Source organism: Solanum lycopersicum, chromosome 3 (genome assembly GCF_036512215.1).
Source record: "Solanum lycopersicum chromosome 3, SLM_r2.1".
In the NCBI taxonomy this organism is placed as follows: Eukaryota; Viridiplantae; Streptophyta; class Magnoliopsida; order Solanales; family Solanaceae; genus Solanum; species Solanum lycopersicum.
In genome coordinates, this window is record NC_090802.1 from 23,925,900 (window position 1) to 23,948,049 (window position 22,150).

Below are 22,150 nucleotides of genomic sequence, written 5' to 3' on the forward strand. Positions count from 1 at the left end.
AGTGTGATTCGCGAGACATCTACGGGCGAGAGATTATAAGATTATAGAGTTTCCCTTCTTTTCTACTCCTGTGTCGTGTAGTAGAGTGAAATTTTTTATAAGTACTCTTTTCTTATGATTTTCCTTGTGTTTCCAGGAAGATGAATACGAGGAGGACACTAGATAGGATAGTGGAGGATAATGATGTGAATTACAATATTCCTCCTAAAGTTGAGAAACTTGAGCAAGTTTTCATGCTTCTCAAGGTGATAGAGTCCCTAATGTGGAAGGAGGTTATGATGTGGCGGTGGTTCCCCGGAATTTAATAATAGGGAGATTAGAGACGCTTCGCTTACCTTAGCCTGAGAAGTGACTACTCAAGTGAATTTAGTATGGATCCTAGAGTGAATGTTGTGGAAATTAGTATCACATCTAGATTGAGAGATTTTGTGAGGATGAATCCTCCTATATTTGTTGGCTCTAAAGAGGGAAAAGATCCCCAAGTGTTTCTGGATATTGTGTACAAGGTGTTGAGTGCTATGGGGTACATCTAGGGAGAAGGTGGATTTTGTTTTGAATCAAGTAAGGGATGTTTCTCTAGTGTGGTACACTCAGTGGAATGAAAATAAGTCGGTTGAGTCAGGTCCTATTGAGTGGAAAGAATTTGAGGAAGCTTTTCAAAGAAATTACTTTTCCCGTGAGAGGATGGAGGTTAAGGTAGAGGAGTTTATCAATATCAAGTATGGAAATACTAGTATTGTTGAGTAGTCTTTGAATTGAGGAATATTTTATCGATATACACCTTCCTTAGTATCTAACCCTAGAGATGAGATGATTAGGTTTGTGACTTGGGTGTCACAGATATAATGAGGGAAGAAGGTCGTATGACAATGCTATATGATAATATGACCTTAGCTAGACACATTTTCACACCCAAATTCTTGAATTTGAATACAACCGGAGTTGTTAACCTGTTAGAGGTCACAGAAAAGCCTCTTCTTAGATTTCATCACATTCATATAGTTAAATTAACTGTAGCATTGCTTTTTCACTGTAATTTTTTTTTGCAAATTTGACTATTTCATTATTCGGTCTAAAATTGTTGAAATATGGTTATGACTGATTTATATGAGCATGATATTGAATATAAAATAAAATTTTACTATTCGGAATGAAGGGTCTGAGTTTTAGCATGATGAGTTGTAGAATATATTCTAGTTTCTTATTGTATTATGATGCTCTTGATTATGTGAAATTGTTTTTTATAATTGAATGTGTGTTTAATTATGTGTTGTATGGTATGGTCATGAGCTTCTAATTTGAATATCTATTTTTGGATGTGTTCGGAGAGTGGTATGTGTCATTTGAGGACAAATGTTGACCTAGTGGGGAGAATGTAATATATTGAAAATGACTTAGGTGAAGCTACAGAATAAAATGGTTTTCATGATGTTCTAAGGTCCTAAATTTATGTAAGATGTGGTATTGAGTCAGTGTCTAGAGTTATAGGTAATTTGGAATTGAAACGTCAAGGGACGACCAATTCGTTCGACCACTAAGTCACCTATGTGCCTCATATGTGTTTTATGTGTTTTATGTGTGGTTCATGTGGTTTGAAGGTCCTTAAATGAGTTATTATAGTATTTATAGGTAGTGTCTCAATTTAAGTGAACATTGGAGGTCAAACGTCCATGAACACCTATGACGTTCGAAAAGTTTTCCTTTGAACGACCTTATGTGTCTTTTCTTATTTTGTAAAGTTTTACATGTTCTTTTTGGATGAAATTCTTATGAGAGGTCCTAAAGTATTATAAGAACATATTTGGTTTGTAAACTTTTGGGAAAACATTCCCAAGGACCATCCAAGGGTTCTTGAGGAAGGACTAATGTTGGTGGCAAAAACTACCTAAGGCAGTCAAATCTACGGATGGCAAACGACAGCCAGTGGCCTAGTCGATGGCCCATAGGTGGAGGGATTCGATGGATAATTAGACATGAGTGCTAAGATCCAATTTCCAAGGCTCTTACCCAATCGACTGAGGACAGGATGGCCCATAACACGACTAACGCCGCGTGAATTGGTTATTCATCGATAGTGACTGTGCTTGTGCAACTTACTGTTAAGTTTGGGGTTAATTTGTAATCTCAACCCACGTCCAAAACTCAAGGAAAGTCTTATATTGGAGGTTTGAGTGGTGATTTTTCATGAAATTTGAATATTAGACGTACTGAGGTATGGGTTTTTATCCTTGAAACTCTATGCATCAAGGAGCTTAACTTTCAAATAAGTTGTCTAAGTTTTCAAAGATGAATCGTCCAATTTATATGATCTATCCATGGGTTCTTTCATTGAAGGTTTTAAAGCAAAGTATATTGATTGAACTGTTGTTAATCAGTTGATTTTAACTCAACTAGTATATGAACCCATATAATCGACGAAACCTAGTTTATGACTACATTATGGGTTAAGTTATTTTTATCTAATGCTTATGAAGTCTAGTGTAGTTTCCTATGGGATATTGAATGATGAAAGAATTATTTTCAATTGATGTATAGTTCGTATTAAATTGATGATCTATATAGGATGGACCTAGTTTCATTTAATATCATATTATATCTCTTGAGTTATTGGTTATGGCCATTTGTAAGGGCCTTATGATATTGAATTGGTTGATTTAACATTGGATTGAAGTGTTGAGAATGTATTGGTGGTACGATGCCCTAAATTCTAATTAGTTTATGTTAATTTAACTTCAATTATGTTGTGATTTTTATGGTTCCTTATGTTGGCGTTGCTGTGTGATTTATTTGCAATTGATGTGGCCTTATCGGCGTTACTTTATGGATTATGATAATCATGGCCTTGTCAACACTATTTTAACAATTATGATGATTTGTATAGTTTATTTTGTGAAGTATTATCATATCTATTTACATGTTAGTAATGTTAAAGTATGTGTTTTTCTATTGATGTTTTTAGGTGATCATGGTAGACTATGACTATGTGTTAATGTGTTTAGTCTTAGAGTTAATGCATCATTGTTCGTATTTGACTAAATGAGTATATTATGGTTATATTGATTATGTTGTAGTAGTGTATAGGGTGATCTAAAGATGATAAAGGTTGTGCTATGTGCTTCTTGAATATGATATGCAATATGTGATAAAGTGAAGTCCTAGTGTGTCTTGGTGGAAGAATTATGTCCCATTCTTGATGCATATATGAATGTGAATATGAGATTTCTAGACTTAGGATGCTATAGTATTTTAATCTTGTATGTATGAATGACATTAGACCTTGAATGATGTTAACAAGGTCCTTCATGTGAAACCTTGAACCTATTGGTAAAGTTATGATTCTTGAAGTCGAAAATCATAATAGTATCCTTCTTTTAATGAATGATGGACTTAAGGTTATTTGAATGGAACAAAATCATATGAATCCGTAGGAAATTTATTATGAGCTTATTGTCGCCATTGTAAGGTATCCCTAGTGGACATCTTTGGTAGGGTAAATGTTATTGGGTTATGACCTTATATGGAACCCCATTATATAAACCTTTAATGTAAATTACACTATGAGAACAAAGGCTAGCTCACAGTGAGTATGGTAAGGAAAGTAGTTCTTGTTAAAAAATGAGACTACAGTACAAAACACACCGTTCATATTCCTTAACCATGTGTGTCAATGTTTTAATATTGGTAAATAAAGCACCCTCTATCGGAGTAAGTTTCCACTCTGGATTCTGTGTCTTGCAATCATGTTCAATGTCAGTTATTGCCTAGTCTATTTATATGGGATACCTTCTAGCGTTAGACAAGTTGTACGAGGTTTAGGTGTTGGTATAGGATGCTATCTAGAGAATGCACAATAGGTTTTGAAGATGTTAGTTGGAGTCCCTAGGTCTTGTCCAAGATCATTAGTTGAATCACTCTTGGTAGCAGGATTTCATATTTATGTGCTTGGTGTATATCTTATTATAGGTGGTCTTTAGAATCATTTAGCTATGCCTGAAGGTGGTGTATGTTACTGTAATGTTGCTCCTAAAAATATGATAAATGGTCTAAGTAATTTTTTTGTGTTTCTAAGTTGTTAAATCCTATTCTTATGATTATATTATGATATTTTAACCAAAAGATGCATTAAATCTACATTTTCATGATTTTTATGCATTATGATACACTTAGTACATGTGGTTCTACAAATTCCATTGTTTTATCAATCTCTATTGTGGTTTGTAGGTGAGGAGGATTTTGGAACCAAGACTTTAATCATAGCATTGTTCAAGTGTAGTGAGGTATGTCCTCATTGGAATTGAGGGAATAGATGTCTTTTATTTTTCTTATTAAGACATTGTAATAGACTAAGCATTTCTATATTGGTATTGTATGGATCATATCTAAAGTACTTTTGTGTCTATGATTTGATGAAATGAAACTTGGTATTTCATATAAGTTTGAGATGAATGAATTTTTGAAGACTCAAAGAATGTTTATGAAATGTTTTATTCTGCACCACTTTTCATTATGTATATCTAATGAACGATACAAAAAGACTTGTATAAGACCTCCGAGAAGTCAAGTACGCAGGTTGCCCTCATAGAGTACTATATCTTCTAGGGTGTGGTCTCATGTGGTGAAAGGTTTAATGTTAAATGTGTGGGTTTCGGTATTTAATCTTCAGGTATATAGTTTAGAGTAGGGTTTGGGTCAATGTTAGGGATGGGTTAGGGTTTAGGTTATTTTTTTTGTTTTAGGATTTCAGGTTAAGGATATGAGTTGTAACATCAATCGTTTACCCTTTAATGTTAGGGTTTTAGTATATTTTGCTTTGGGTATAGTATTTAGGGGTTTATGGTTAGGGTTAAGATAGGCACAGTGTTAGGGTTCGTATTGGGGATAGGGTTAGGGTTAGAGTTTAGGGGTTTTTAGGTTTTAGGTTTTAGGTTTTTGGTTTTTGGTTTAAAATCGATGTTTAGTGTTTGAAGTGTCGATTTTTGTATTTTGTGCTTTAGGTTTAGGGTTATTGATTTAGGGTTACACTTAGGGTTAACTTATGGTGAGGTCTAGGATTAGGTTTTTTTAGGTTTTAGGATTTGATGGTGAGGATTTGATTTTGGGATTTATTATATGGACTAGGGTTTTTTTTTGTACTTTTTGGTTTTTCTTACTATAAGGGTTAGGGTTAAGGTTAGTATTAGGGTTAGGATGTAGGTTTTTTTGGTTTTAAGGTTTATGGTTTAGTATTTGAGGTTTGTAATATATCGTTTAGTATTTATTTTTGGGATTTTTGTATTATTTGCTTTTTTTTGTTGAATTATTACCCTTCGAGGGTTAAGGGATGAGAAACACCCCCAGGCCTTATTTTTAATAAAAAAAGCAAAATAGAAAGAGGGGGACATAAACCTAATCTCCAACTAAGATGGTGTAGAGTCAACTTCCCAAAAGGAAATCAACTCCTCCCCTTACACAAAAGATGAAACCAATATACTAAGCACCTAAGAAGAGTAGTCCTCTCAGTACAATGTATCTAGGAAGCATAAACTAGGGAGACTCTCGCTGTACAAGAGAGACTACAAAATAAACTAACCTATTCAATGTAGGTATAATTTTAATTATAGCTAAGTTGAAAAGATAAACAACCTCAAGGAGGTTAAAATATTCTCTTTGTCTTCATTCTTCTAAAGCTAGGCATCTCTAATAAGTCGAGTTGATATTAGGTCTTTGCTTCTTTTGGTAGTTGGTGGATGTGGAAATATACCAAAGGATTGGCAATATTGTGACTATGTTTTGACAATGCATCCGCTACGCAATTTTCCTCTCTGAATACATGAATGCATTTTATGTTGTGTACTTGATTGATAAGATGTTGCAGTCTTCCAAGTTTAGTGATGATGCTTCATTGAGGGACTTTCTTCTTTACGACCCATTGCACTACTACTTGAGAATCAAGTTCAAAAAGAATGTTGCTGCATCAAAGCTCAAGTGCCACAGTTAAACCAAAGTTTGCTGCCTCTATTTCATCTTTGTTGTTAGTTCCTTCTCCAAGTTGTGTTTCAAAAGCCATCACCACTTTGCCTTGTTTGTCTCCCAAGATTCCACTAGCCCCTAGCCTTCCAGGGTTCGTGACTGCACTGCCATCAGTGTTAACTTTGATCCACTGGTCTGCAGGTTTAATTCACTTCACCATGCTCACTTTGATGTCTTTCACAAACTTTTAACTATTTTGCATTAAATTTGTCCACTTGGATTTTGTATCCATTGGTGAGTTGCCCAGAAGTATCTTCATACTCCTTTAAAGTTTCCATTAGGAGTATTAGAGTCTTGCATCTTCCAGATGTGAATAAAATTATGTCATCATCAAATCTCAAATGATTCACCTAAGGCTATCTCCTTTCCATGAAGAAACCATGATAATCTGAATTGTTGTGCAGCCTATATAGAGATCTTCATAGTAACTCAGCACCAAAAATAAATAGGTCTGGAGAAAGTGGATCACCTTGCTTGAGATCTCTAGTGTATTGAAAGAAACCATATCTCTTACCACTGACAATGATTGAGTACCAATTATTAGCCATTATTCTTTACACCATATAAATAAACACCTCATCAAATCCCATTTTCCTCAGCACTTGGAATATATAAGACCAACAGACCCTGTCATATGCTTTTGCCATGTCTAATTTAATGTTGACATTGCTACCAATATTGTGTTTTTTAATTTGGTGAATGATTTCTTGAGAAAGCACGATGTTCTTATAAATACTTCTACTTTTAACAAACACTGATTGATTAGTAGAGATTAAGTAAGTGTGGATAGGCCTAAGTTTTTTTCTCATTATCTTAGAAATTATATTGCAAGTGAATTTACTTAAACTTATAGGACTAAAATCAATTAGCATGTTTGGATTATTCACTTTAGGGAGCAGCACAATACAAGAACGAGAGAAGTACTTAGGAATCACTTGTCCACTAAAGAAGGCATTATCTGCAGAATTAGGATTCAAAGAGTAAAAAACCTATTAAAGTTCATCAATACTAAGAACAATGGTAAGTGGAGCATTTTTTTCTTGATTAATAATCTTTCGAATGAATTTGAAGGTATGCTCATTGATAATCTTTTATTCACCAGTAAATATTCCTTTGAAGTGTTCACAAGCTACCTGAGCAATGTTGTCATCGCCTTGTATCCATATCCTTTTTCATTGGCAACTTTGTGAAGTAAAAGTTTCCTTTTTCTTCCCCTTATTACTTAGTAGAAGTTGTAATCATTTAAAATTTATTAAATATATATTTATAAAACTATTCGGATTATATTGAATTCATTAATATGTTAATCCAAATAAATATTTTGGGTTGATATAATTGAGTTAAATATTTAAGTCCAATAAATATGGATTTAATTAAAGTCTAAATTAATTGATTTGGGCTACATTGGATGAACCCAATTTGTTAAACCCAATCTCATCTCATTCTAGAGCCCATCTTGGCGCCATGTGTGCAGATGATGTGTCATGCAAGGTCAAATAAGAAAACCAACAGAATCATGACATGTGTCAAAGATGACAAGCCAGCTCCATAATCCCAAATGCCATGTAACTTTAATCTGATTGGCTGAATGGAATCCTATTTAAATCGCAACTCCTCTATTCTAAATCTATAAATAGGGTTCCTCATAATTCAGAAAAGGGAGAGAAAGTTCTAAACAAAAAGCTAGAGAAACTCTGTGGTATAAACGCCATTTAATTCTCTATTAAGCTACAAGTTTAAGAATTCAAGCATTCAAGTTCAAGAACGATCAAGATCAAGACCACCGAATTCAAGAACAAGCTCGAAGTCCTTGAGTGCAAATAAAAGTCAACATCAAGATAAAGTTAAAGTTCAAGTTAATCATAGATTCAAGAACAAGCTTTAAAGACCTCGAATTTATATTTGAAAAGGCCAATTCAGAGGAATTATAGAGATTGTAACACTCGCATTTGAAATAATAAAATCGATTGTTGCTATAATTTTCCGTTCTTGATTATTATTTTCTCGACGAGAATTTTATTGTCTACAAATTCTGCCACGCCCAGTGGGACAATCTTTACCTCTCATCTCAACTTTTCAAAAGTCAAAGAATATCAAGATGACTTCCATGAAAAAAAACTCTCAATCAACCGCCTCTAAGGTCACTAGCTCCAAGTTCTCTACTGAAGTTGAAGACATCCTTGGTGTTACCTTTGGAAGTTTTGGAGTTGTCACGATAAGCAAGGCTGCTACATTAGGACAACAAACACTTCAACTCCTGTTTTTAGGTCTTCGACTCTAAAAGGAGCAAGTTCCTCCACAAATGCTCTTGAAGAAAGAAGTAGTGTTGCTGACAAGATAAAGAAGACATTGGTTCAACTTGAGCAATCTGGTTCCAAGAACTCTACCACAAGGGAGAAGTGTGATTAAACTTATGAATCATCTCAACGTATATCGCGTAACGTGAGTCCACTGAAAAATTAACTTACGCGACAATCCATGTTACTCTCCTGCATCTCTGATGATCATGCAAACGATGGTGACTGTTGTTTCCTCTCCTGAGGAACAACTCGCAAATCTAACGAAGTTGGTAGAAGGATCGATGAAGTACTTACAACATCAAGAATCTCGAATTGACAAGTTGATGGAAAGGATAGAAGGACTTTTAGATGGAGATGCGAGCCATGCACCTGGAAGGGGCATTGAAGTTAAAGAAATCGAAGATACTGCTAAGAAAGCCCCGTTTTTTAACGAGATACCAGTTTCTTCTAAAGGAATGATCCCACTCGATCGCTTGAAGGAGTTTATTGAAGGCACTATCAAAGATAAGTATGAAGTCTCCACCAAGTCTTCTCATATGTATGCTAAGCCATACACTGCTAGGATTGATAACTTTAAAATGCTTGCTGGTTATCAACCTCCCAAATTTCAACAATTTAAGGGAAATGGAAATCCAAAACAACATGCCGCGCACTTCGTGGAGACATGTAACAATGCTTGAACATATAGAGACTATCTTGTCAAACAGTTTGTTCGCTCTCTAAAAGAAAATTCCTTTGATTGGTACACGGATCTCGAACCTAACTCTATTGATAGTTGGGAGCAACTAGAACATGAGTTTCTTAATCGCTTCTATAGCACATGGGGAACAGTGAGCATGGTACAACTCATGAATACTCACCAAAGGAAGGATGAACCGGTCATAGATTTCATAAATCGGTGGAGAAACGCGAGCCTTAATAGCAAGGACGGGCTTAGTGAAGCTTCTGCAATCGAAATGTGTATTTAAACTTTGAACTCGGAGCTTGTTTACATCTTGCAAGGAATAAAACCATAATCTTTAGAGGATTTAGCTACTCACGCTCATGATATAGAGTTGAGCATGACATCTGCCAGAAAAGATATGACTATTGTCCATGATCCTCGCAATGGAAGGGACAAACAAGAACCCAAGAGGTGGAGCATGTTTCTGCCCAAAAATGACAACAAAGAATCCACGAGTGTAAATTTGTCATCCCCAAAGTTCACCACGAATAAGGGCGTAATACAAAATGTGTGAACGACTTTCCAAGCACGTTCAAATCAAAAGTCGACGCTAAGGGAGATGCAAAAAAAAGAATATCCCTTCTTGGATTATGACGTTTCTGAAATTTTTGATGAACTACTTGAGTTAAAGCTCATTGACTTGCAAGATATGAAGCGACCCGATGAAGCTGCAAAAACTAATGACCCAAATTATTGCAAGTATCAGAGACTTGTGAGTCATCCTCTTGAAAAATGTTTTGTCTTTAAGGATAGAGTGATGCGATTGGTAAACGAAAATAAAATTATCCTTGATGATGAGAAGGCTAGTTCTAACCAGATCTCTATCATGTTTGGGTCATTGGATCCAATCCAAATGTATATCTCTGAAAAGCATGAAGAAAAGCCAGTAGAACATGACGTTGACATAGATGGTGATCAGGGTTGGATTCTTGTAACTAGTCGAAGACGCGATAAGTCAAGCTTACGAAAAGAAGTATTCAAGAAACCGGTTAGACGAAAAATGGTGAATAAATAAGAGAAGCAAAAATCAATCGAGCGCCCCAAAAGGGCAAACATTGAAGTGCATCACTACCAAAAACCTCGATGTCTTGTGACTCTAGAGGAATTCTTGACAAGCTCATTCGGTACAAAGTCTACTTAAGTCAATGTTGAGGCATCATGTTTCAATGTGTATAAAGGACAAACAATGAATGTGCCTTCTACTTTAAAAGAAGGAACAACAAGTGAATCCTCACCAAAAGTGTCTCCTGGGGAAGAAGAAAAAGAAACATGGATAATCTCAGAAATGATGTCTCTTTCATCTTCTGAAAAATCTATTGAACTTTCTTCCCAAGAAGCACATGTCTGTGATACTAAAATCACATTTACGGATAACAATCTTCTATTTGGTGAAACACTACACACTCGTCCTTTGTATATGGTGGGTCATGTGCTAGAGAAGAAGATAAATAGAATCTTAATAGATGAAGGATATGGAGTCAACATTTTGCCTTTCCACACATTGAGGGAACATGGCATCACGACTGGAGAACTTAGTGAAAGTCGTTTGTCGATACAAGAATTTAATCAAGGTGGGCAGAGGTCCATAGGCTCTATTAAATTACAGATCAACATGGGAGATTTGAGATCAAGCGCATGGATGCATGTGATTGACGCAAAGCCATCATACAATATATTACTTGGTAGGCCTTGGGTACATGAGAATAGAATTGTCTCATCTTCTTATGATTATATTATGATATTTTAACCAAAAGATGCATTAAATTTACATTTTCATGATTTTTATGCATTATGATACACTTAGTACATGTGGTTCTACAAATTCCATTGTTTTATCAATCTCTATTGTGGTTTGTAGGTGAGGAGGATTTTGGAAGCAAGACTTTAATCATAGCATTGTTCAAGTGTAGTGAGGTATGTCCTCATTTGAATTGAGGGAATAGATGTCTTTGATTTTTCTTATTAAGATATTGTAATAGACTAAGCATTTCTATATTGGTATTGTATGGATCATATCTAAAGTACTTTTGTGTCTATGATTTGATGAAATGAAACTTGGTATTTCATATAAGTTTGAGATGAATGAATTTTTGAAGACTCAAAGAATGTTTATGAAATGTTTTATTCTGCACCACTTTTCATTATGTATATCTAATGAACGATACAAAAAGACTTGTATAAGACCTCCGAGAAGTCAAGTACGCAGGTTGCCCTCATAGAGTACTATATCTTCTAGGGTGTGGTCTCATGTGGTGAAAGGTTTAATGTTAAATGTGTGGGTTTCGTTATTTAATCTTCAGGTATATAGTTTAGAGTAGGGTTAGGGTCAATGTTAGGGATGGGTTAGGGTTTAGGTTGTTTTTTTTGTTTTAGGATTTCAGGTTAAGGATGTGAGTTGTAACATCAATCGTTTACCCTTTAATGTTAGGGTTTTAGTATATTTTGCTTTTGGTATAGTATTTAGGTGTTTATGGTTAGGGTTAAGATAGGCACAGTGTTAGGGTTCGTATTGGGGATAGGGTTAGGGTTAGAGTTTAGGGGTTTTTAGGTTTTAGGTTTTAGGTTTTTGGTTTTTGGTTTAAAATCGATGTTTAGTGTTTGAAGTGTCGATTTTTGTATTTTGTGCTTTAGGTTTAGGGTTATTGATTTAGGGTTACAGTTAGGGTTAACTTATGGTGAGGTCTAGGATTAGGTTTTTTTAGGTTTTAGGATTTGTTGGTGAGGATTTGATTTTGGGATTTATTATATGGACTAGGGTTTTTTTTGTACTTTTTGGTTTTTCTTACTATTAGGGTTAGGGTTAAGGTTAGTATTAGGGTTAGGATGTAGGTTTTTTTGGTTTTAAGGTTTATGGTTTAGTATTTGAGGTTTGTAATATATCGTTTAGTATTTATTTTTGGGATTTTTGTATTATTTGCTTTTTTTTGTTGAATTATTACCCTTCGAGGGTTAAGGGATGAGCAACACCCCCAGGCCTTATTTTTAATAAAAAAAGCAAAATAGAAAGAGGGGGACATAAACCTAATCTCCAACTAAGATGGTGTAGAGTCAACTTCCCAAAAGGAAGTCAACTCCTCCCCTTACACAAAAGATGAAACCAATATACTAAGCACCTAAGAAGAGTAGTCCTCTCAGTACAATGTATCTAGGAAGCATAAACTAGGGAGACTCTCGCTGTACAAGAAAGACTATAAAATAAACTAACCTATTAAATGTAGGTATAATTTTAATTATAGCTAAGTTGAAAAGATAAACAACCTCAAGGAGGTTAAAATATTCTCTTTGTCTTCATTCTTCTAAAGCTAGGCATCTCTAATAAGTCGAGTTGATATTAGGTCTTTGCTTCTTTTGGCAGTTGGTGGATGTGGAAATATACCAAAGGATTGGCAATATTGTGACTATGTTTTGACAATGCATCCACTACGCAATTTTCCTCTCTGAATACATGAATGCATTTGATGTTGTGTACTTGATTGATAAGATGTTGCAGTCTTCCAAGTTTAGTGATGATGCTTCATTGAGGGACTTTCTTCTTTACGACCCATTGCACTACTACTTGAGAATCAAGTTCAAAAAGAATGTTGTTGCATCCAAGCTCAAGTGCCACAGTTAAACCAAAGTTTGCTGCCTCTATTTCATCTTTGTTGTTAGTTCCTTCTCCAAGTTGTGTTTCGAAAGCCATCACCACTTTGCCTTGTTTGTCTCCCAAGATTCCACTAGCCCCCAGCCTTCCAGGGTTTGTGACTGCACTGCCATCAGTGTTCACTTTGATCCACTGGTCTGCAGGTTTAATTCACTTCACCATGCTCACTTTGATGTCTTTCACAAACTTTTAACTATTTTGCATTAAATTTGTCCACTTGGCCGGAAAATTAACTTGAGGAAATGTAGAATTCAACATCTGATAGTTGTCCGTGTAGATTGCATATTTAACTCTACTGATGTTTGTTGCTTTACCTCCATACTTGCAGGGACACCTGTTCTTCCATAGATTCTAGCAGATGAATATTGGTGTAGCTTGAAGCAGCAGTTTGTGGGGTGCATATCTAATCTTGGATGTCCACCATTGATGTAGAAGGTGCTATAGTGAAGAGTGGTCTGGCTGTAGGCCTTCACTAACTGCAAAAGAGCTCCATACCTTCGCTGCAAATTTCCTTGAATTGAATGTATGTTCTATGATTTCCATACCTGCTCTATCAAGACAACAAAATCAATGTGATGGCTAAATCCCAAAGTTAGTCAATCTTTCATTTGTAGGGAGTTTACCCCTTAGGGTTCTCCATAAAACAAAAGAAGATTTAAAGAAAATGTTTTTATGTCAAAGTATCCTGTTAAATTGATTCATGGCTCTATTATTTCTTATTTATGACCATCTTTAAGAACATCTAGACTGACATGGTTATTGAGCTTCCACACTGGTTTATTAGGTAGCTGCTGCTGTGGAGAGATCTCTCCTTCTAGGATGTTAAAGAATTTACTAGCAGGAGCATGCTGTAACAGTTTGCTACAACTCCACTTCCCTTCTTACCAATATTTAGCCACAGTTGAATTATTAAATTTTTTGCTATTGGTGGTAAACTGAGCCAGTTGTCCACTGCCTAGGTAGTTATCCCACTAAAATAAACAATTACTAGCTTGAAGCTTCTAATTGATGTGTTGCTCAACATGTTGTCTGTTCATAAGCATCTTTTTCAAGGTCACTGAATCTCCACTATCCCCTTTTTTTCATACTGGGTTTGATCATTGACAATATTTTGCTCTCAAAAATTCTCCCCACGGTGTTTGTTTTATTCGTAAGATCCACCACTATTTGAATTTAAAGGTTTTGCCAATATCTTGCAAGTTTCTCATTTCTACCCCCCTTCATCATAAGGGTAACTTAGCTTATTCAATGAAGCCCAGTGCTACTTCTTTCTAACTTTTTTCCATCCCCAGAAAAAGTCAGCTTTAAGCCCTTGGATTTGCCTGAGTATTGTAATTGGACGTGTTACTACCGATAGAAGATGGATAGAAAGAGCCTCAAGGACATGTTTGGTAAGAATTGCCTTGCCTCCATCGCATAATTGTTTGGTTTGCCAACCTGTAATCATGCGGACAACCTTGTTAACAAGATCAAAGAAATAAATTTTCATAGGCCTACCAACAAATAAAGGGCAGCCTAGGTAATTAGTAGGGCCTTGCTTTTGGTTGAAACTTGTCAGCCTCTTTATTCTATCTCTAGTTCTATTGAAATCATTAGAGTGTAGCATAAAGTGGCTTTTGTATCCATTGGTGAGTTGCCCAGAAGTATCTTCATACTCCTTTAAAGTTTCCATTAGGAGTATTAGAGTCTTGCATCTTCCAGATGTGAATAAAATTATGTCATCATCAAATCTCAAATGATTCACCTAAGGCCATCTCCTTTCCATGAAGAAACCATGATAATCTGAATTGTTGTGCAGCCTATATAGAGATCTTCATAGTAACTCAGCACCAAAAATAAATAGGTCTGGAGAAAGTGGATCACCTTGCTTGAGATCTCTAGTGGATTGAAAGAAACCATATCTCTTACCACTGACGATGATTGAGTACCAATTATTAGCCATTATTCTTTACACCATACAAATAAACACCTCATCAAATCCCATTTTCCTCAGCACTTGGAAAATATAAGACCAACAGACCCTGTCATATGCTTTTGCCATGTCTAATTTAATGTTGACATTGCTACCAATATTGTGTTTTTTAATTTGGTGAATGATTTCTTGAGAAAGCATGATGTTCTTATAAATACTTCTACTTTTAACAAACACTGATTGATTAGTAGAGATTATGTAAGTGTGGATAGGCCTAAGTTTGTTGCTCATTATCTTAGAAATTGTATTGCAAGTGAATTTACTTAAACTTATAGGACTAAAATCAATTAGCATGTTTGGATTATTCACTTTAGGGAGCAGCACAATACAAGAACGAGAGAAGTACTTAGGAATCATTTGTCAACTAAAGAAGGCATGATCTGCTGAATTAGGATTCAAAGAGTAAAAACCCTATTAAAGTTCATCAATACTAAGAACAATGGTAAGCTGAGCATTTTTTCTTGATTAATAATCTTTCGAATGAATTTGAAGGTATGCTCATTGATAATCTTTTATTCACCAGTAAATATTCCTTTGAAGTGTTCACAAGCTACCTGAGCAATGTTGTCATCGCCTTGTATCCATATCCATTTTCATTGGCAACTTTGTGAAGTAAAAGTTTCCTTTTTCTTCCCCTTATTACTTAGTAGAAGTTGTAATCATTTAAAATTTATTAAATATATATTTATAAAATGATTCGGATTATATTGAATTCATTAATATGTTAATCCAAATAAATATTTTGGGTTGATATAATTGAGTTAAATATTTAAGTCCAATAAATATGGATTTAATTAAAGTCTAAATTAATTGATTTGGGCTACATTGGATGAACCCAATTTGTTAAACCCAATCTCATCTCATTCTAGAGGGCATCTTGGCGCCATGTGTGCAGATGATGTGTCATGCAAGGTCAAATAAGAAAACCAACAGAATCATGACATGTGTCAAAGATGACAAGCCAGCTCCATAATCCCAAATGCCATGTAACTTTAATCTGATTGGCTGAATGGAATCCTATTTCAATCGCAACTCCTCTATTCTAAATCTATAAATAGGGTTCCTCATAATTCAGAAAAGGGAGAGAATGTTCTAAACAAAAAGCTGGAGAAACTCTGTGGTATAAACGCCATTTAATTCTCTATTAAGCTACAAGTTTAAGAATTCAAGCATTCAAGTTCAAGAACGATCAAGATCAAGACCACCGAATTCAAGAACAAGCTCGAAGTCCTTGAGTGCAAATAAAAGTCAACATCAAGATAAAGTTAAAGCTCAAGTTAATAATAGATTCAAGAACAAGCTTTAAAGACCTCGAATTTATATTTGAAAAGGCAAATTCAGAGGAATTATAGAGATTGTAACACTCGCATTTGAAATAATAAAATCGATTATTGCTATAATTTTCCGTTCTTGATTATTGTTTTCTCGACGAGAATTTTATTGTCTACAAATTCTGCCACGCCCAGTGGGACAATCTTTACCTCTCATCTCAACTTTCCAAAAGTCAAAGAATATCAAGATGACTTCCATGAAAAAAAACTCTCAATCAACCGCCTCTAAGGTCACTAGCTCCAAGTTCTCTACTGAAGTTGAAGACATCCTTGGTGTTACCTTTGGAAGTTTTGGAGTTGTCACGATAAGCAAGGCTGCTACATTAGGACAACAAACACTTCAACTCCTGTTTTTAGGTCTTCGACTCTAAAAGGAGCAAGTTCCTCCACAAATGCTCTTGAAGAAAGAAGTAGTGTTGCTGACAAGATAAAGAAGACATTGGTTCAACTTGAGCAATCTGGTTCCAAGAACTCTACCACAAGGGAGAAGTGTGATTAAACTTATGAATCATCTTCTTACAAAGCGCACAAGAGAAGGTTTAGATCCCAATGCCTACAAGTTATTTGTGCAGGCAGGATACAACCCTAGAGATCCATCAGAACTAGGGAAACCCCCATTAGAAGATACAACTAGGAAAGCACGTGAAGGCCTAGGTTATAGCCAACCACCGCCAATTCTCATTTCTATAAGAAGGGCCAGTAATAATCATATTACTTTTGAAGATGATGTCACTACTCCCAATAAAAGGCCTTCTGTTTTTGATCGACTTGGCGAAGTGACAACAAGAAATTCTGTGTTTGAGAGGTTAGGTTCTCTAAAGAAGAATAACAAGAACCTAAGAAGTTATTTAAATGTTACAACGCCTGCTTCACATTTGATTCGAAAAGATTTCACAAGTTTGATTCCTTCTAAGATGAGGCGACTACTGGAACTTATGGTTTACTGTAAAGAGGAACTCAAGGCAAAGTTTCATACTGTGGTTTACACCAAAGTGCGCGAGAAAGATGAAGAAAGTGTAGGTTCCTCAAACCATGTTACAATCCAAAATGAGTACGATTCTTTGCCTCAAAAGAAGATTGTGGAAGAGGTAGAAGATATTGTCTCGTGTTGTCATATATCAGTCAATGACAATGATCCAGTGGAAGAGGAAGATGCTAAAGATGCTCCTCCAGAACATGAATAAGGAGTAAAGATCACAATAGATCCTTTGAAGGAAATTAACCTTGGAAATGATGAAGATCTGAAGCCAACTTACTTGAGTGCGTTTGTAGAAACTGATGAAGAAGTCACTTACATGAATATAATCATAGATTATAGAGATATATTCGCTTGGAGTTACAAAGAAATTCCTGGATTTAATCCTAGAGTAGCGGTCCATCAATTGGCAATCAAAAATGGTTCTCGTCCAGTTAAACAACCTCAAAAACGTTTTAGACCAGACATGATTCCATTGATTGAAAATGAAGTTAACAAACTCATTGAGGCAGACTTCATTCGTGAGGTCAAATATCCTACATGGATTTCAAGTATTGTTTCTGTGAGGAAGAAGAATGGTCAAATTCGAGTTTGCATTGACTTTAGAGATCTTAATAATGCATGTCCTAAAGATGAGTTTCCTCTTCCCATTCAAGAGTTGATGATTGATGTCACCACTGCTTATGAGGCAATGTCGTTCAAGGATGGTTCTTTTGGATATAATCAAATCCGCATGTCACAAAAAGATGAAGAACTCACTGTATTTCGCATGCAAAAAGGTATTTATTGCTACAAAGTTATGCCATTTGGTTTAAAGAATGTTGGCGCCACATATCAAAGGGCTATGCAAAATATCTTTGACTACTTGCTCCATAAAAATGTTGAATGTTATGTTGATGATTTGGTAGTGAAGTCGAGGAAAAGGGGTGATCATTTGAAAGACTTAAGGATGGTGTTTGAGTTACTCCGAAGATATCAATTACGGATGAATCCATTGAAATGTACATTCGGAGTTACTTCTGGCAAGTTCCTTGGCTTTATTGTGAGACATCGAGGTATTGAAATTGATCAAGCCAAAGTCGATGCAATAACAAAGATGCCTGAACCTCGAGATATCAAGGAGTTAAAAAGACTCGAAGGAAAGTTAGCCTACTTGAGAAGGTTTATCTCAATTCTAGCAGGGAGATGTCAACCATTCAGTCATCTCATGAAGAAAGGTGCTCCTTTTAATTTGGACCAAACATGTAGCGAAGCCTTTAAAAATATCAGATCATATCTATAAAAACCTCCGGTTTTGGTAGCCCCTATACCTGGAAAACCATTGATACTCTACATTGCAGCACAAGAAAGGTCTGTAGGAGCCCTATTAGCTAAAGAGAATAGTGAAGGCAAAGAAAATGTTCTTTATTACTTAAGTAGAACGATGACGGAAAATGAGCTAAATTATTCGCCAATTGAAAAGTTATGCTTGACACTAGTCATCTCAATTCAAAAGATGAAGCATTATTTTCAAGCTCATGTTGTCCGCCTTATATCTAGAGCAAATCCCATCAAGTTTGTTATGTCAAAACCTGTCCTTAGTGACCAACTAGCAAGATAGTACCTCCAATTCCAGCAATTTGAGATTGTGTACATCCCTCAAAAATCCGTGAAGGGACAAGCACTAGCGGATTTCATAGCAGACTATCCTATACCATATGATTAGGAGTTAACTGATGAGTTTCCTGATGAAGATGCCATGTTAATTGAAGTTCAACCTCCTTGGAAAATTTAATTTGACAGGGCTGCACATCGCGGCGGAGCTGGTGCTGGCGTGGTGTTCATCATTTCACAAGAAGAGATTCTACCATTCTCTTTTACTCTAAAACAATTTTTCTCCAATAATGTCACTGAATATCAAGCACTGATACTTGGACTTGAAATGGTTGTTGACATGAAACAATTACATTTATAGGTCTTTGGTGACTCTCAATTGGTGATTAATCAACTCTTAGAAAGTTATGAGGTAAAAAAGCTTGAATTGCGACCTTATCATGATTATGCTCAGAAGTTGATAAGATGGCTTAGGGATGTAACCCTTCAACATGTGCGTCGAACAGAGAATAAGAAAGCTGATGAATTGGATACTCTAGCATCAACGCTAACCCTTCCTGATCAAACGCAAGTAACTGTCTATCAAAAAAGGATATTACCACCATCAAATGAGGAAGAATATATTGAAAATAAGCTTGATCATATCGTCACCATTGTTGAAGCTGCGAAGGAAGATTGGAGACAACCCATCACGGACTACCTATGTTATGGGATACTTCAAGAAAATCCAAGAAGAAGAACTGATATACGTCGTCGTGCACCTCAATTCCTTTACTAAAAGGATACAGTATATATAAGATCATCTGAGGGTATGTTAATACGATGTTTGGGAGAGGAAGAAACGATTCAAGCCCTGCAAAAAGCACACTCAGGAGTATGTGGATCACATCAATCAGGACCAAAACTTCATTTTCACTTAAAGAGGATTGGTTATTACTTGCCAACCATGGTGAAAGATTGCTTATATTATGCCAGGAAATGCGATGCTTGTCAATTTCATGCGAATTTTTAAATCAGCCAGCAGAAGTATTGCACCCAACCATCGCATCTTGGCCATTTGACGCTTGGGGATGTGATATTGTAGGACCATTACCAATGTCTTCTGGTGGACACTTGTACATCTTGGCTGCAACTGATTACTTTTCAAAATGGGCTGAAGCTGTCGCTCATAAAGAGGTGAAGAAAGAGAATGTTGCAAATTTTATCCGAGTATATATTATCTATCGCTTTGGGATCCCTCGCAATATAATAATATACAGTGGCAAACAATTTGATAACAAGTTAATGAACAAGATTTGTGATCTTTTCGACTTTAAGCAGCGTAAATCTTCTATGTACCATATTGCCGCAAATGGTCTTGCTGAAGCATTCAATAAAAATATATGCAACATGCTCAAGAAAGTTGTCTCCAAATACAAACGGGATTGGCATGAAAGAATGGAAGAAGCTTTGTTGGCATATAGGACAACATATCGCACACCAACTCAAGCAACACCATATTCACTTGATTTTGGAGTTGAAGAAGTCCTGCCACTCGAGCGTCAAATACCCTCCTTAAGACTTACAATTCAAGAAGGGCTCACTGAGGAAGAAAATGCTCGACTGCGTCTTGCTGAGTTAGAAGCACTTGATGAAAAGATGTTAGTAGCCCAACAAAACCTCGAATTTTATCAAGCTCGTCGATCTCGTGCTTTTAATAAGAAGGTTCCCTTGAGGTGCTGTCAAGTTAGAGATCAAGTTCTTACGGTAAGAAGACCAATCTTTACTTCGCACAAGTCTGGGAGCGTTACATGGTATCCTATTAAAGCTTCAAGTTGGTCAAGCATTCGGGACCTTGTAACACCTTGAGGTGATCTTCAAGGCGGGAGTGTTACACGTTATTCTAGTAAAGATTCATGGTCAAACATTCAGGACCTTGTAACAGCTTGAGGTTATCTTCAAAGCGGGAACATTACATTGTATCCTATTAAAGCTTCAAGTTGGTCAAGCGTTCTGGACCTTGTAACACCTTGAGGTTATCTTCAAGGCGGGAGCGTTACACAATATATTAGTAAAGCTGCATGGTAAAACATTCAGGACCTTGTAAAACCTTGAGGTTATCTTCAAGGTGGGAGCGTTACATGGTATCCTATTAAAGATTCAAGTTGGTCAGGCGTTCAGGACCTTGTAACACCTTGAGGTTATCTTCAAGGCGGGAGTGTTATACGGTATTTTAGTAAAGCTTCATGGTTAAGCATTTGGGACCTTGTAACACCTTGAGGTTATCTTCAAGGCGGGAGCGTTACACGGTGGTTAACCATTCGGGACCTTGTAACACCTTGAGGTTTTCTTCAAGACGGGAGCGTTACACGGTTTCTAGTAAAGCTTCATGGTAAACCATTCAGGACCTTGTAACACCTTGAGGTTATCTTCAAGGCGGGAGCGTTACACGGTATTTTAGTAAAGATTAATGGTTAAGCATTAGGGACATTGTAAAACCTTGAGGTTATCTTCAAGCCGGGAGCGTTACACGGTTTTCTAGTAAGGCATCAAGTTGGTTAAGCATTCGGGGCCATGGAACACATTGAGAGTTTTATATATTTATTTTTTAAGGCATTGTCGTTAAGCACATTTTTATGTGATAAATCCTTCCATTATGTATCCTCAATAAAATATAATATTCCTTTTGCTGATCTACAAAAAAAAAGAAGAAAGGAAAAAGGAAATACATGAGAAGGAGAGATTGTTACCCGTCAAGATGTTTGAGACTCGAAAGGTATTAAATCTTTAATCTTGGATGTGTTGTAGAACTTTATGTCTAGATAAGGAATCACCAAGTGTGTTGTTATTTCGCTGTTCCAACATCAATACACGAGATTTTTAGTAAGTCACACAAATCATAAAATTTTTAGCATGGCAGAATCTATAGCTAACTTCAAAAAATCATCTAGATAGATTCTGAAGGTATTAAATTTTGAATTTTGGATATGTTAGAGATCAAAAATTCTAGTTTCTGAAAAATCATTTCTACAATAAGATATGAATTTTCTACGTCGAACATGTCAGGCTGTAAAAAAAAGTGACGAATTTTTAGCATGACAAAATCTAGAGCTAACTTCAAAAAATAATCTAAAAAGATTCTGAAGGTATTAAATTTTTAATTTCGGGTATGTTGGCAATCTAAAAGTCTAGTTTCTGAAAAAACAAACGGTTCATGGATTCTTTTTCTACAATGAGATATGAATTTTCTACGACAAATATGTCAAGCTGTAAAAAAGAGACGAAAATAAATAAAAAAGAAGGAAAATTACCTTGAGTATGCCCTTTTCGTCGTAGGCTAAAAATCTGTAATTGAAGATAAAATTATGGAGACAATGTATCTATTTTATTTATGTCATGTGGTGGGATAGAATCCTTCTCCTAGTTCAATTACAATTTCTTTTTGGCTTGGACAATAAAAAAAAATATGAATATGAAATTGAGTAGGATTACAATTCCTAGTTCAATTACAATTTCTTTTTGTCTTGGGAACTAAAACATAATATGAATATGAAATTGAGTAGGATTACAATTCCTAGTTCAATTACAATTTCTTTTAGGCTTAGGCAATAAAACACAATATG

At 35.7% G+C, this 22,150-nt stretch overlaps 1 protein-coding gene across 1 annotated transcript; it reads left to right on the plus strand.

Moving 5' to 3' along the window:
* Positions 1-19,370: 19,370 nt before the first annotated feature.
* LOC138347486 (uncharacterized) lies at positions 19,371-20,396 on the plus strand. Its single transcript, XM_069295780.1, has one exon. The coding sequence runs from the start codon at positions 19,371-19,373 to the stop codon at positions 20,394-20,396; it is 1,026 nt and encodes a 341-aa protein (XP_069151881.1).
* Positions 20,397-22,150: the final 1,754 nt, after the last annotated feature.

Coding starts and splice junctions, on each gene's coding strand:
- LOC138347486 (XM_069295780.1), top strand. CDS start 19,371: ATGTTTGGGAGAGGAAGAAACGATTCAAGCCCTGCAAAAAGCACACTC.